The sequence below is a fragment of the Phyllostomus discolor genome, chromosome 15, assembly GCF_004126475.2.
Source record: "Phyllostomus discolor isolate MPI-MPIP mPhyDis1 chromosome 15, mPhyDis1.pri.v3, whole genome shotgun sequence".
NCBI classification, from domain to species: Eukaryota; Metazoa; Chordata; class Mammalia; order Chiroptera; family Phyllostomidae; genus Phyllostomus; species Phyllostomus discolor.
The window spans coordinates 22933727-22948340 of record NC_040917.2 but is presented as its reverse complement, the minus strand read 5'-3'; the positions used below and the strand labels follow the sequence as shown (position 1 = coordinate 22948340).

General features: G+C 42.7%; 1 protein-coding gene across 1 annotated transcript in view; it reads right to left on the bottom strand.

Moving 5' to 3' along the window:
• Window positions 1-14614, bottom strand: part of CDC73 (cell division cycle 73) — an 81768-nt gene that overhangs the window by 55637 nt on the left and 11517 nt on the right. The window contains exons 7-10 of the mRNA XM_028531255.2: window positions 8192-8408; window positions 4318-4416; window positions 1668-1746; window positions 61-125 (exon numbers count right to left, since the gene is read on the bottom strand). Of these exons, the coding sequence (XP_028387056.1) occupies window positions 61-125; window positions 1668-1746; window positions 4318-4416; window positions 8192-8408 (460 nt within the window). The remainder of the gene's footprint in view (window positions 1-60; window positions 126-1667; window positions 1747-4317; window positions 4417-8191; window positions 8409-14614) is intronic.

The following is a 14614-nucleotide window of genomic DNA, read 5'->3' as shown; positions in this document are numbered from 1 at the left end:
AGCATCCGCTGCCGCATACAACGAACGGGACAAAGCAGCTCTGCGGTCGGCGGGACTCACCGTCACGGACTTCAGTGTCATGCCGTGGTAGGTGCCCATGGTGTCGATTTTGAAGCCCTCCGTTTCTGCAAGGGAAGAGGTTTTCCATTAGATTTCAGTATTTCCTTACCAGTCACCAATCTGAAGTAATAATCTTCAATATACCTTAATAATTTAACAGCACAACAAAGCCTTGAATCTACTGTACACACGAGGTTAAATGACATACTTGTGGAGATAAAAACTGTTTAAGGGCACTAGTCTCAAAAATACGTTCACCAATGAGCCCAGTATGGGGAAGGTGGTTATGGCCACCTCTACAACTGTATCCACACGCGCAAGGTTGTTGGGAGGGTCAAAAATTAGACTGAGATACTTGATGACATAACCCGAAAATTATTTATACCTGATACTCAATTTATAGCACCACTAAAAGCCACTGTCATGAGAAGTCTTTAACATATATAAGAAGTTCATGTTCCAAAATTACATTGATAGGCGTATGTTATGTTGTAAAAAACTAGTGTTGTAAATAGCATAAGGGTTCTAAGGCAGAGCCCCAATATGCCCTTCTGTGAAGCGTCAGCTGGTAAACACTTTACACACCGCAAGCCGGGCAGTCTCTGTCGCAGCTACTGAGGTTTGCAGTTGTGGTGCAAAAGTAGGAGAAACAGATCAGCACGGAGAGGGTCGGACCTGAGCTGCGGGCTGTGACCTGCCAACCCCTAGTTCACACAATCCATTTCACAAGAACACTGCAGCGAGTGAAAGAACACACCACTGCCTACACCGTGGATGTAGCACACGCCTCTGTCCAGCAAATGAAGTCGACACACAAATTCACTGAACCAGACAATATCCTTTAACACAACTTAGAGATTTCAGACAGTGTGGGGGGGGGGGTGACAAATGTCAACATCCACTTGCTGCCACCTCACTTTTTCACGAACCAAGTCGAGATAAGTAAGTTGTTCCATCGACATTAGTCCACCGGACCCACCCCTCCCGCGCAGGCCACTGTACCACGGGGACCTGCACAAAACGATCCTCGTACGGCGACTCGGATCCACGCTTCCCAAGTTCTCAGCGTAAGTACAGTTACAATCTGGGAAACGTGATCTGACACACAGAATCTCCACTCTAAAGTAACTTTCGGGAAAACAGCAGTAACATTTGTAACAGCAAATACGTGTAATAGCTTGTTACACACCAGTCACTAATTCTAGGGACCTGATTAAACAGAGTAGCCCCCAACAACTCTGAGAGACGGGTCCTATGCCGCTACTGTTATCAGAACTGTGATGTGACAGAGGGGGAAACCGAGGGAGAATGCAGCCCAAGTGTGACGCAGGCCGTCTGAAGAGGGAATGCATGCAGCTAGGCAGGGGCAGGCAAATTCACTCTGCAGGAGACCGGACAGGGTCTTGAGGTTTTGCAGACGGCACCGTCCCGTCACAACCAACACTGCTGTCGGGGCACCGAAGGAGCCGTAAACACACACACACAAGTGAAGGAGTGTGACCACACTCCAGACGTGGCCGGCCGACCCTGCCCCTACACGTCAGGGCGCACTGCCTCTCCCGTTGAGTACAACGGCAGTACAGAAAGACAAAAATTAAGTAACTTGCCTTCTTTCCCTTTGAATCGTTCCTGGTCGTATCTGTTGTAGGCAGCTGGGATAGGCTGTTTGGTACGCAATGTGGGATCCTGGAGAAAAATAAATCATGACTTACACGTTAATATTCTAAACTGTTGCCCTGGCTAGCATAGCTCAGTGGATTGAGCGTGGGCTGTGAACCAAAGCATCACAGGTTCGATTCCCAGTCAGGGCACATGCCTGGGTTGCAGGCCATGACCCCCAGCAACCGCACATGGATGTTTCTCTCTCTTTCTCCCTCCCTTCCCTCTCTAAAAATAAATTTAAAAAATAAAATCTAAAAAAAATATTTAAAAAAATATTCTAAACTGTTACTAAATACTCATAATGAAAACCACAATAAGGGTATTTTCTCCTAAGCTTTTTTTCTTACTACAGCCAACAGGACAAAAGCGGGGAGTCATTTGGTGCTTATTTTTAAGATACTGCTTACCACGAGAAAACGGCCAGGCCTACGGGAGCAAGGGCAAAGGACCCCAAGTAAACGCGCACCAAGGCAAAAAGCAAAACCCTTAGACACTGCAGAAATAAAGCAGGTGTGCCTAGTATTTTCATTCCAGTTACTTAAATTTCTTTATGAAATAATAAGCTCCCTCCAATTATAAATTTGTTCCTTAACAAATAAGTCTTTTAATTCAAAGTTTATTGAACTGACATTTTAGAGCCTTTTAACTGAATTATTTTCCGAATTGTTCATCTTTAAATTAAAACAATGACAACTGTGACAACAAACCCACTACAAATGTACCGGGTCAGACTGAAGTTAAAAGAGGTGTTTTTTCCCCTAAATACTTAGAAAAAGTTGCCAACCAAATGATGGATACTTTAATTCACAAATACTTTATCTAAAACTCAGTCTGTAATAACCTGAAAAACATATTAAAAGAATATTCCAAGACTGGTTGGGAAATTCATGATATTCAGGAAAACTAAAACACTCTTCATTTTGTTGATCCAAATAACAGACACTTTATTTAAGACAGTCTTTAGGAGTGTGTGTGTGTGTGTGTGTGTGTAGATAAACACTTTGCGTGGACTTGGCAGCCACACGCACACGCACACACACACACACTTCTACAGTCAAATGCAAACATCAGAATTTCCCAGTATTCTAACGATCACGGGAACGCAGAGCATATTCACAGTCACAGAGACAGTGGTTCAACCGTTCGGATGTGACACGAGTCTCCCACCAGCTGCCATCAGAAACGACGCGCAGCTCGGGACATAAGCGCCCGTGTTTCACCACCACCATCTCCTGAGTCACCTCCTGGTCCGGGGGACGGGGAGCCCGGAGAGGCCAGGGACTGCCAACCTTCTCAATCTTGCATCTCTGGTCAGCACACGGCCTGACGAACGGCAGGCACTGTCGTGCTGCTGCCAAGGGCACGGGAAATGCTTCTCTACACACCCACAAACTCACTACTTACACATGATTAAGTACCAGTGATCTCATCAGCAAACCAAACTACTAGATCTTGGAAAAACTGTATGCATATCCTACCAAATGTTGATATACTTTTTAAAATTTTATGTAAAATAAAAACAATGCTATTTGTATACTTATTCCTTTGCTGATGCATATTAAACTATTTGGAGGATTTGAACAAAATTGAAAGGTACGTCCAAATTTAAATACAGGCTGTATGTCACACGTAAAATTTATTTTGGGAGGATCCTGAGTGACGCAGGCAACCTTCCAAATAGCTAAAACTAAGGCAGAATGGCCCTGGCTGGTGTAGCTCAGTGGGCTGAGTGCCAGCCAACAAACCAAAAAGTCTCCAGTTCAATTCCCAGTCAGGGCACATCCCGGAGTCACAGGTCAGGTGCCCAGTTGGGGCACGCGAGAGGCAACTGATTGGTGTTTCTTTCACACATGTATGTTCCTCTCCCTCTCCTTCTTCCTCCCTTCCCTTCTCTCTATAACAATAAATAAAATCTTTAAAAAAATTTTTTTAAGGCACAATGACAGGACCAAATGACCTGTCATCAGGAGAAACACAATACATTCACAATGAAGTCACAGGTACCAGTGATTTTAAAAAGCGCCCCAAAGTGAATGTTAATAGGTATTTGTATTTCTAACAGTGGTTGGTGATTCTCCCAAGCAACACTTGGTAGGCCAGCTACAGTTCACCCAATTACTGAGGGCTTTTTCAGATTCTCACACAGGTATATCTTTAGTTAAGAATTACCGCTGAGCCATGGCTGGCATGGGTCAGTGGACTGAGCACCAGCCTGCGACCCGAAAGGTCGCCAGTTCAATTCCCAGTCAGGGCACTGGGCTGCGGGCCAGGTGTCCAGTTGGGGGAGTGCAAGAGGTAACCTATCACTGTATCTCTCACACATCGGTGTTTCTCTCCCCGTCTTTCCCCTTCCTTCCCTCCTCTATAAAATAAATAGATAAAATCTTAAAAAATAAAACATAAATGAAAAGATTTGTTCCTGAAGTAAGTTTTAATGTGAGAAGGGTTTTCACATCCTTTGTGTGTGTTGCACCAGCAAAAGGCTTAGAGCCTGCTAGCTGAAAATCTTTAAGATCAGATGTCTTCCAAACCACAATACTGAAAACCAAGCGTCACCGTCGGTGAAATCGCCACACGAGCAGTAAGCATCCTTACCACGGGAGCCGCGTTCGGGGCCGGTCGCTGTTCAGGTGCACGCCCCTCTTCTCTGGCTTTTACCGACTGAAGAATTGCAAAAATGTTCTTGGAAAAATTCTGAAATATGAATAGATTTTAGTTAAGCCCACTTTAATTTTAAACATTCAAAGACAGCAGGGTTACTCAGTAATCCTAGACTAAGGTTTCTACTGACTCCTCCCTTCTACGCCGTTATGAGATATTACTGCTACATGCAGAAGTCCAATCAACCACCACAAGGAAACTGACCCCAAGACTGATGATTGCAGAAACCCAGTGCTCTTCATTTCACTTAAACTGCACAACTGGCTTACATTTACTTGTACTCTGCATCTGCTCTAACAAGCTAACACTGACATGAGACAGATGAGACAGACCTGTTGTCAAAGGAGGTTTCACTCTAAGTCATCTACTGCAAGAGTCCCCCTTATCCACGGGGAATGTGGCCCAGGACCCCAGTGGATGCCTGAAGCTGCACGTTTTTACAGAAGCCCTGATCATTTCTCTTGCTCTGCCAGAAATGTGCAGCAGCTTCTCTACCAGCAGACGCAGCTTCTCCAGGAATTTTTACATTTTTCCGTCCAATCCTATTCTTGAATCTGCGTGACCATCCCTTACTTGCAGTAAATGACTTGGGGTCACTCGTTTCAGGGGGTCCCTGCTTGAAGTCTTTGTAGAGGTTCAATGCCTTCTGGAGCAACCCGTGGCTCTAAAAACTATTTCCCAAAATGCAAGAACAGTAATGACAAGAAAGAGTGGCACTGTTTTTAATTCTTGCGAACCTCAATGCCTGGCTTAATAGAAGACAACTATAATTTCTTATGTATTTGTACAGTTAATATTTGTTGTGATATCTTTTTTAGTGTAAATACATGTAAGAAAAAGCTAGCCTCACACACACACATACACAAAGAGTATTAACAGCTTTCAAATAACTGTGGATATTCTTTGATATCATGCCAAAACATAGTAAGCAGTAGTTTCTTAAAAGGTTACTGCAATGTAAAAACTACATCCATAAACTTTTATATTGTTACTTTAAAATCCACGCCCTGACTGGTGTGGCTCAATGGATTGAGCACTGGCCTGCAAACGGAGGAGTCGTCTCCAGTTCAATTCCCAGTCAGGGCACCTGCCTGAGGTGCAGGCCAGGTTCCCTGTTTGGGGCGTGTGGGAGGCAACTGATCGAGGTATCCCCTTGCACATTACTGTTTCTCTCCCTCTCTTTTCCCCTCCCTTCCCCTCTCTAAAAGTAACTAAATAAAATCTTGTAAAAGATACATAAATAAATAAAATCCATTGGTGTCTTTGGTACTCTAAATGGAATTTTTTCTTTTACCCACACATAACTTTGTTAACAGCACCCAACGGTTGTCGGGAGAATATCCATCACTGAATTATGGAAGCTTTCCCCATGTCACCATACGTGACATCAACAACCTGCAATTTCACCACAGATCTCATCAGAAGAGCCTGAGTATTAGGAACCTGTTATAGTCACAACAGCAAAGAGAAACTTCCCCAAATCTGAATTTTCTCATGAAAGCCCACATGTTATTATTGGCAACAAATATTGTCACACACTTTCCTCGAAGGAACAAACTTCCCTCATTTTTGAAAAATGCCTGCCAAATATCTAAGTCTGCATAGCATGGTTTTCAAGTAAAAAATGGTTTTCTGTGAGACGTTAGCTGGCTTGGCCCGCAACCTAAACGATGGTACAGTGCTCCTCACAGGCATGAACACCCTACTTGGTGTGCAGACATGCTTTGTATATTCCAATTTCATCACGCAGGACACTAGAAAGATGTTACTCAACGGCCAAGAAGATCATGGAATCAGTCCCGTTCTGCGTGTCGTGAAGGACGGGGTCAGCAGGTGAGGAGCACGCCGGCCAGCCGCAGGCAGAGCTGGGGCAGACGCCTGCTCAGCCGAGGCTGCTGCGTGCTGCGTGCTCAGCAGCCACACACAGGCGGCCGGCACAGTGAGCAGCCCGGCAGCCCGAAGCGATGGACAGCAAATCTCAGGACTGTAAACACAGTGCAGGACTAGGTGAGAGACACAGAGTCCAGAAAAGTCAATTTTTTGTGTGGCAGAAGTACAGGTGATTAGCTTCCTTTTAATAATCTCTCTTCATCGACTTGCCAGCAACGAACACATGCCAATTTACATATGCTCAAAAATGTGTTTTTTATGCCATGATAAAAATTAGGTTGCTTTATGGAGAATGCCTGCAATAGTAACGTTAACTTGTATTTCTCATCTTCAACCTGTCTTTTACTCCTGAAACTCAGAAAATAGGAAGGTCTGTCTAAATCCTTGGGGCCTTCTAGGTCTGAGTACCTACAAGGTTTTTGACAATTTGGCAAGGGAGGAAAAAAGCAGTATACAGAGAAAATATCAGTCAAAATAATTTTTATTTTTAAAAATGATTATATTTATAGAGGCAAAGCTAGCTGCCAAAAAATTCTTAAATTAGCCTATTTTTAAAAATGTTTAACAGTGGTGCCAACAACACTAAAGTAAATTAGAATACTAAGTTTTCAAACGATGATACAATCCTGCCACCTAGGGATCAATAAAAATTGTTCACCTCAGTTATTTGAAAACTTAATGTTTGGTCTAAAAGTAAGGTGGATTATATCGCCTATGTTTTATTCCATTACTATAAAATTCAGATTTTTTCAACAATTACAATAAACATTGGTAGAACAATGTAAGTCACAATATTCAATTATGAGCCCCATATTAGATAATAAAAATGAGTATTACACAGATCATTTACTATAAATACAAAAGTAGAAGTTCACTCATATTCTAGATCTCTCTCTCTCATTCTAAACTCTGGAGAATGCTGCTTCATCCTAAATTCAAGTACTTTGTAAAACAAGTCAAAGTACAAAAGAATTCTCTCCTTCAGGACCCTTTTCCAGCAGCTTTACTCCTATACAGTAAGTGGCACAGTCAACTGGGGCCCAGAACCCCAGATCTGCAAATGAAACCCATGCAGAAGTTCACTTTTACCAGTGACCTCACCCACGTGTACCAACTTCCTTACCAAACCATCACTGCTACCGACTGTGCGTCAGTGGGGACATTCCCACTTAGGGGAAAACTGAGGTGGGGGAGGAAAAGACAGATGAACGTATATGGCTGAGACAATCACTGCAACCTTTCCAGAAATCCGATAAATACTGGACATCCCGTATGTTTCCAATTTTTATCTTTCAAAATTTAAAGTACACGTCTCCTTTAACCGGCACTTTGCATCTAAAGATGAATTCTTTTGCCATATACATGTAAGTGCACAAAGGCTTATGTACAAGGATGTTTTTCTTAATGCATCATCTATAATTGTGACTAGGTAGGTAGAGAAGTAGGAAGAAGGGAGAATAGGAGGAGAAAGAGGGAAGAAAATCCCACTTTAGCAAGCAAAAAAAAGAAGACTCCATTAATAGGGAACAAATAATTGTTAGTACAGCCACACATCAGAATATATAAATTATGTGCAACGAATGTTTGCTGACTGATTTTCCCAAGTTCTCTACTTTGTGGAGAAGAAAATGAGGGGCCAGAAAGCTTGACATCCATGTTCCCTGTCCCCTGGGTTTAAGCAACAATCTGATCCACAGGAAAACTGAGCCCCTCCTTGCACTGACAGATGAGGATACAAATCGGGGCTGCACCTGAGTCAGCCGTCCTTAGCAGCTTCCTCAGAGACCCACCACCAACGGTGCTGCGGACTACAACGGCAAACACGGCACGTGGGCATTGACACGATTCTGATCGAACTGAGGCCCCCCACGGCAAACTTCCGCCACTCCTGTGAGGGTCGCGCCCCAGGCCCCGTTACCTTTCCCGTGCTCTGCAGGATCGTCGTCCGCGTCCTCCACACTCGCTCCCTGCTGACGATGTCTCGAGTCACGTCCACCTCGGCGTCCACGAAACTCCGCTGCTTAAGGGCAGTTATGTCGTCATCCAGGTCGGTCTTGATGGTAGATCTTTTCTTAGCCATAATTTTGGCTTTGATGGCAGCAATTTTTTCCACTGACATAGCTTCAGACAAAGACCTAAAAGCAATTTTTTTTTTAATTTTCACAGCAAGGATCTTTTGAGCACATCAAAGTACACTGTATCACAATTGAAAGTTCATAGTAAAAAATACTTTACAAGTGGCATTAATTTAAGGTTTTCTTCTTATCTATAAAAATGACATACTTCATATTTTATGCTCATGTAAGATTTTTTATGAAGAGCCCATATAGAAATATTACTCTATGAGCAAATTAGTTATTTCTTAAAAGGGTCAATTCCACAAGAATCATCACATTTCTTGTGTCTTTCCCCCCAAGAGAGTAGAACTCTTTAACATGGCTGCTTTTCTTTATATTTTTCTGAGACTTTTATTTGCTTATGTTCCTCTACCCACGCAAATCACACATACACCCCCCCCCCATGCAAATCACACACACACCCTTGGGAAGCAAGGGTGAAAAACTCATTCTATAAAAAACTCGAGCTCTGCTTTTCCCTGAACTTTACTTCAAGGTTTCAAACCCACATGTCCTGATGTATAACACATCGATTTTATAGGAGACAGGAGGCTTTTACGTGCCACGTAAACATACACTTCTTTCACTCTCTGGGAGATGAAACCGTATTCTGAGGTTTCCTTTCCTTTCCTTTACTTAACTTTCAAATAATAGGCAAAATGGTAAACAGAGGCTCACCATTATAAAAAAAACACTGAGAGGACAGATTTCATTATGATAATAATCTTATCCTCAGTGTCATTTTTCACAATGTAAAATGAGGAAAAGTTGAAAAGTGTTTGGGTACCTTAACAGATGATAAAATTATTACTCTAATCACAAGATGGCAATCTTGAAATACGTTTAAACAACATCTGGAAAAAGGACAGGAATTCCTGCAGGTTTAAATATGGTAATATTATATAGTATACTAGCTTATTTATATCAGGTATGAAGGTGCTGAATATGCATCTAGTATTGGACTCATTTTATACAATACTGCGCAACTTCCCCTCAAAATCCGAGCACACCTTGGGCCAAACCAAATACTTTTCTCCATCACCATGAAATGCGCACGGGGCTTGCTTCCGGCCAAGATGACTTAACAGAGACCACAGTGGCCCTCCTTTCTGAAACGGCCAGTCAGCACACGGAAGGCAACAGTGTACGAGACAGCTGACATCCAACAACGGAAGACAGCAATCTCTGACGAGCTGCGCCTTGCAAGCCTCCATCGTGGCACAGGCAGGAGGTCTTAGGAAAACTCAGTGGGCGCAGGATCGAGACAAGGAGCTGAGCCCGGTAAAACGGCGGTGCTGCAGCTCACAGGCCTGGCGGGCACTGAAAGGGAGAGCTGCAAAAGAGGCCCCTCGAGGACTCCAGCCGAGTTCCCATCAGCACAGGACTAGGAGGGAACCCAGGCAGGGCGCACAGCCCTCCAAGGGGACTCGGAGGACCACACCCGGTGTCCACACAGGGCGAGGACTGGCACCTGTTCCCACCTCACACTCGCCGGGCTTTAAGGAGGGTCCTCAGAGTGGACCTGCCCCAGCAACTTGTGGGGAACAATTAATTACCCAAAAGGGATAAACTAGTTCCACGTTTTAACTACCTCCCAAAATAAAATGTAAATTTAAAGAAATACAAAAATATCTAGCACTGGAAAAGGTAAAATGAAAATATCTGGTACCTGAATATCACAAGGCATGTTAAAGGAGCAGGAAAATACGAGCCAGAGTGAGGAGAAATCTAAATCAAACCGCTGTAAACTGACACAGACCCAGGATTAGCAAACAAAGACATTAAAATAATTATTACAACTCTATTCCAAGTGCTCAAAAAGTTAGAGACACAGATTATGTATTTACGCTACTTGCAGAAATAAAAATGCAAAGATGGAGACAACAAATATACTGAAAATATAATTACAGATGAAAATACTAGTGAACTACATTACAGAAACTATCCAAAATGAATAGAGTCCATGAAAATGGAAATACAAAAGAATACAAAAAAAAAAAAAAGAATGTTAAGTGAGCTGCTGAACAACTTCAAGAACAGCTGAAGTAACTATAGACCAGAAAAAGGAAAACTGAAAAAAAAAAAGTTGAAAAACCAGTGCCAAAAATTTTCCAAATTCAATGAAAATTATGAACCCCCAAATTCCCTCAAGAAACTCAATTGGCCCTGACCGGTGTGGCTCAGTGGCTTGGGCACTGTTCCCACAAACCACAAGGTCACACAGGGTTCGATCCCCAGTCAGGGCACATACCTGGGCTGCAGGACAGGTCCCTAATAGGGGACGCATGAGAGGCAACAGACTGATGTTTCTCTCTCTCTGTCTCCCTCCCTTCCCCCACTCTAAAATTAAATAAATAAAACCTTTTAAAAAAATCTTCGTAGGCACCTTCTAACATGACTATTTTTTTTAATTCTCACCAGAGAATATGTTCGTTGATTTTAGGGAGGAAGGAAAAGAGAGAGAGAAACACTGATCAATTATATCTTGTAGACACCTGGACAGAATATCGAACCTGCAACCTATGTGCCCTGACTGGGAATCGAACCCACAACCTTTTGGTGTACACAACGATGCTTTAACCAAGCCACCCGACCAGGGCCTGCATGACTCTTCATGACACCCCCCTCCTGGCATCCACAAACACATTTAATCCCCTCTCTGGGTGAATGTGTGGGTTCAACCTTGCTTCTAGGGAACAGAATGCTGTGCAAGTAACAGGGTGCCACTCTGAAGATCTGGCTATAAAAAACTCTGACTTTTATCTTGCTTGACCTCTCTCTAGCCCTCCTGTTTGCTCGCTCTGATGAAACAAGCTGCAGTATTGTGAAATATTCTATGGACCGACCAAATGTAGCCAAGAACCAAGAGAGTCATCTAAGCAACCTGGTATCTAGCAACCTGCAAGGACCGAAATTCTGTGGACAACCACACGGGCCTAGCAGCAGATCCCTCCCAAACCGTGCCTACGTACGAGGCCACGGCCCTGGGCAACACCATGTGGCAGCCTGGGAGAGACCTCGGAGCACAGAAGCCATGGAAGTCACCCCAAGACTCCTGGCCCACAGAAACTGAGATGATACAGGTGTTGCTTCGGCCACTGTGTTTTGGGTTAATGTGTCAGGCAGCAACAGGTAACGAGTAGAGTTTATCCATGGAATGCAAGCATTCAAAAAATTCACCGTATTAATAAAGAAGAAAAACTATTTGATCATTTCAAAAGATTCAGAGAAAGTACTTGACAAAATCAAGCATTCCTTTCTGATAAAATCTCAGCAAACTAAATTTTAAAAGGACATTCCCTCCACTTGTTAAAGATTACCTAAAAATTAAAAAGAAAAATGAAAAAGAAAACAACCTAAGTTAATATGCCTCTATGATGAAAGACTGCTTTCCCCTAAAATGAGGAACAAGACAAGAATGTCTAATCTCACTGCTCCAAGTCCGCACTGGATTAGCAAGTCTAGCCAGTGCACTTAGGGGGAAAAAGGCATCCAGCCTGCGAAGAAAGAAGTACAGATGTATTTTGTGTACACAAGATGACTATCTACGCGGAAAAGCCAGGAGTCTACAAAAGGGTTCAAGGACTGACCCATGAGTCTAGCAGGACTGCAGGATGCACAGTCCACACCCAAAACCAATGGTATCTCGACACCAGCAATAATCAAAATTGTTAATTTCTTTAACTACCACTTACACTAGCAACAAATGTATGAAAATATGACAAAGACATATAACCTGTACACTGAAAATGTACATAATGGTAAAGAGAAACTAAGAAGACCTAAGTATCTTTCTATTAATAGAGAAATACACCTTGTTCAACATGTCAGAAGGATGTATTTTTAAGATGTCAATTCTACCCCAACTGGTCTACAGATTCCAAGCAATCAAAATCAAAACCCCACCAGGCTTTTCTGTAGGAACAGACACCAATTCCAAAACTCAGATGTAAGATGTAAACTCAAAGGGCCTAAAACACCAAAACATCCCTGAAACGGAAGAATGGAGTTGGAAGGCTAACACACCTGGTTTCTAAACTCATTATCCAGAAGGACTGATTAAAATACTGTGGTACTGGCGAAAAAGACAAAGACCAACCACCCAGAACGGGTCCAGAATGAGGGCCCTGCGCGTGAAGGAACAAGTGGCTCTTCCCCAGCTGCAAAGACAATTCCCTGGGGACCAATGAAAACACTAACTACCCATATGCACTAAATTTAACTTCATTTCCTACCACATTAAAAAAAATAAGTGAATTTTATCCATACCACATAGCAAAGACAAAAAAATTAACTGAAAGTAGATCACAGGTTTAAAATGTGAAACCTAAGACGACAAAACTTGTACCAGAAAATATAGGAGGCTATCTTTTTCAACCTTTTCAAAGACTTCTTAGATACAACACCAAAGCACAATTCACCAAAGAATGCATTCATACATCAGACTGCATAAAAATTAAAATATTCTGATAGGAAACTGAAAGACAAGTCAGACCAGGAGAAATGTTTGAAAAGTACATGTCTGAAAAAGAACGTGTATCCAGAATATATAATAAACTGTTAAAACTCAGTAATAAAAAAACATTTCCGTTAAAGGAAAACTGACATAATATTGCATGTAAACTGTAATTAAAAGTAAGTTTTATTGAAATGAACAAAAACGTGAAGACACTTTACTAAAGAGGATATAGGATATAAAATAAGCGCATGGAAAAGATGCTCACGACGTCTTTTAATTCAGAAAGGCTGAAGTCAAGAGGCCCGACCAAGGATGTAAAGGAAATAGAACCCTTACGCACTGCTGGCAGAAATGTGAAACAGTACAACCACTGAGAAAACCAGCTTGGCCATTTCTATCCTTCTTTTAATTAAATACTGGGGTGACACTGGTTAGTAAGACTGTGTATGTTTCAAGTGTACGATTCTGTGATACATCATCTATACGCTGCACGGTGCGCCCACCGCCCAAAGTCAGATCATCTTCCGTCACCGTGTGTGTGACCCCTTCACCCTCTGCTCGCCCCCAGCCCCCTTCCTTCTGGTGACCACCACGCTGCTGACTGCTGTCTATGAGATTTGTCTTGTTGGTTCATTTGCTGCCTTCAGTTTTATTTCTCACATATGAGTAAAATCGTATGATTCTTAACTTTTTCTGTCTGACTTAACTTCGCTCAGTGTGATATTCTCAAGGTCCACCCACGCTGTCAGAAAGGGCAGTGTTTCACCTTTTCTTATGGCTGAATAGTATTACACTGAACACATACATCACACCTGCTTAGGTAATTTCTCAAAAAGTTAAATCTCCAATATGACATGATCCAATCATGACTACTAGGAATTCACTCAAGATAAATAAAAATGTCTGTCCCTAAGCAAAAACACGTACAGAGAAACAGCAACAAGTGAATACTCACCCAGTGACAAGCGGGAAACAAACTGTTACATCCAAACAATGGAGAACTACTCAGCAATAACAAGGAATGAACTACTGATGCCTCTACCAGCACAGCCGAGTCTCAAAATAGCTATGCTAAGTGAAAGACCCCAAAAAGTACACACTATGCAATTCCATTTATATTGAACTCTCGGGGAACACCCCAACCGACCCAGCAGCGGGTCACTGGTTGCCTGGGGAGGGGAGCTGCGGGGACGGGTGGCCCCCGGCAGTGCAGAGTGCGCGGGGAACGGGTGGCGCTGGTGCCGCGGTCACCGCCTGGAATGTGATGCCACAGATGTGGGCGTCCACAGAATTCATCAACTTGCACACTTTAAATGTGAATAGTTTATTGTGTGTGAATTACCCTCAATAAAGCTTTTAAAATCTGCATTACAATTTTAAGTTTGGATAAAATGTCCAAAAACATAGTGTGCCAAAGAAAAATTATAAAATGTTCTAATTAGAGTAAAAATCAAGAGTCAACAAAATAAGATGACAGGCCAAAACCAGCCACACCCATCCATTTATGAATGAAAGGAGTCCAGGGCTGTTTCCTACCACGAAAGGGTTGAATAGTTGCAAAAAAACCCCCATGACCTGTGAAGTCAAAATACCAAAATGTGGCATTTAACAGAGTTTGCTGACCTCTACATCAGCAAGAGATTACGTGAAAAGTGAGTGGCTTGGATTATAGCATTATTTAAAAGGAAAAGATCAATATGGTCACTGAATCCAGAGGAAGGCTTTCCAGAAAGCGTAAGCCACACAATGGCTTCTGGCCCCCACC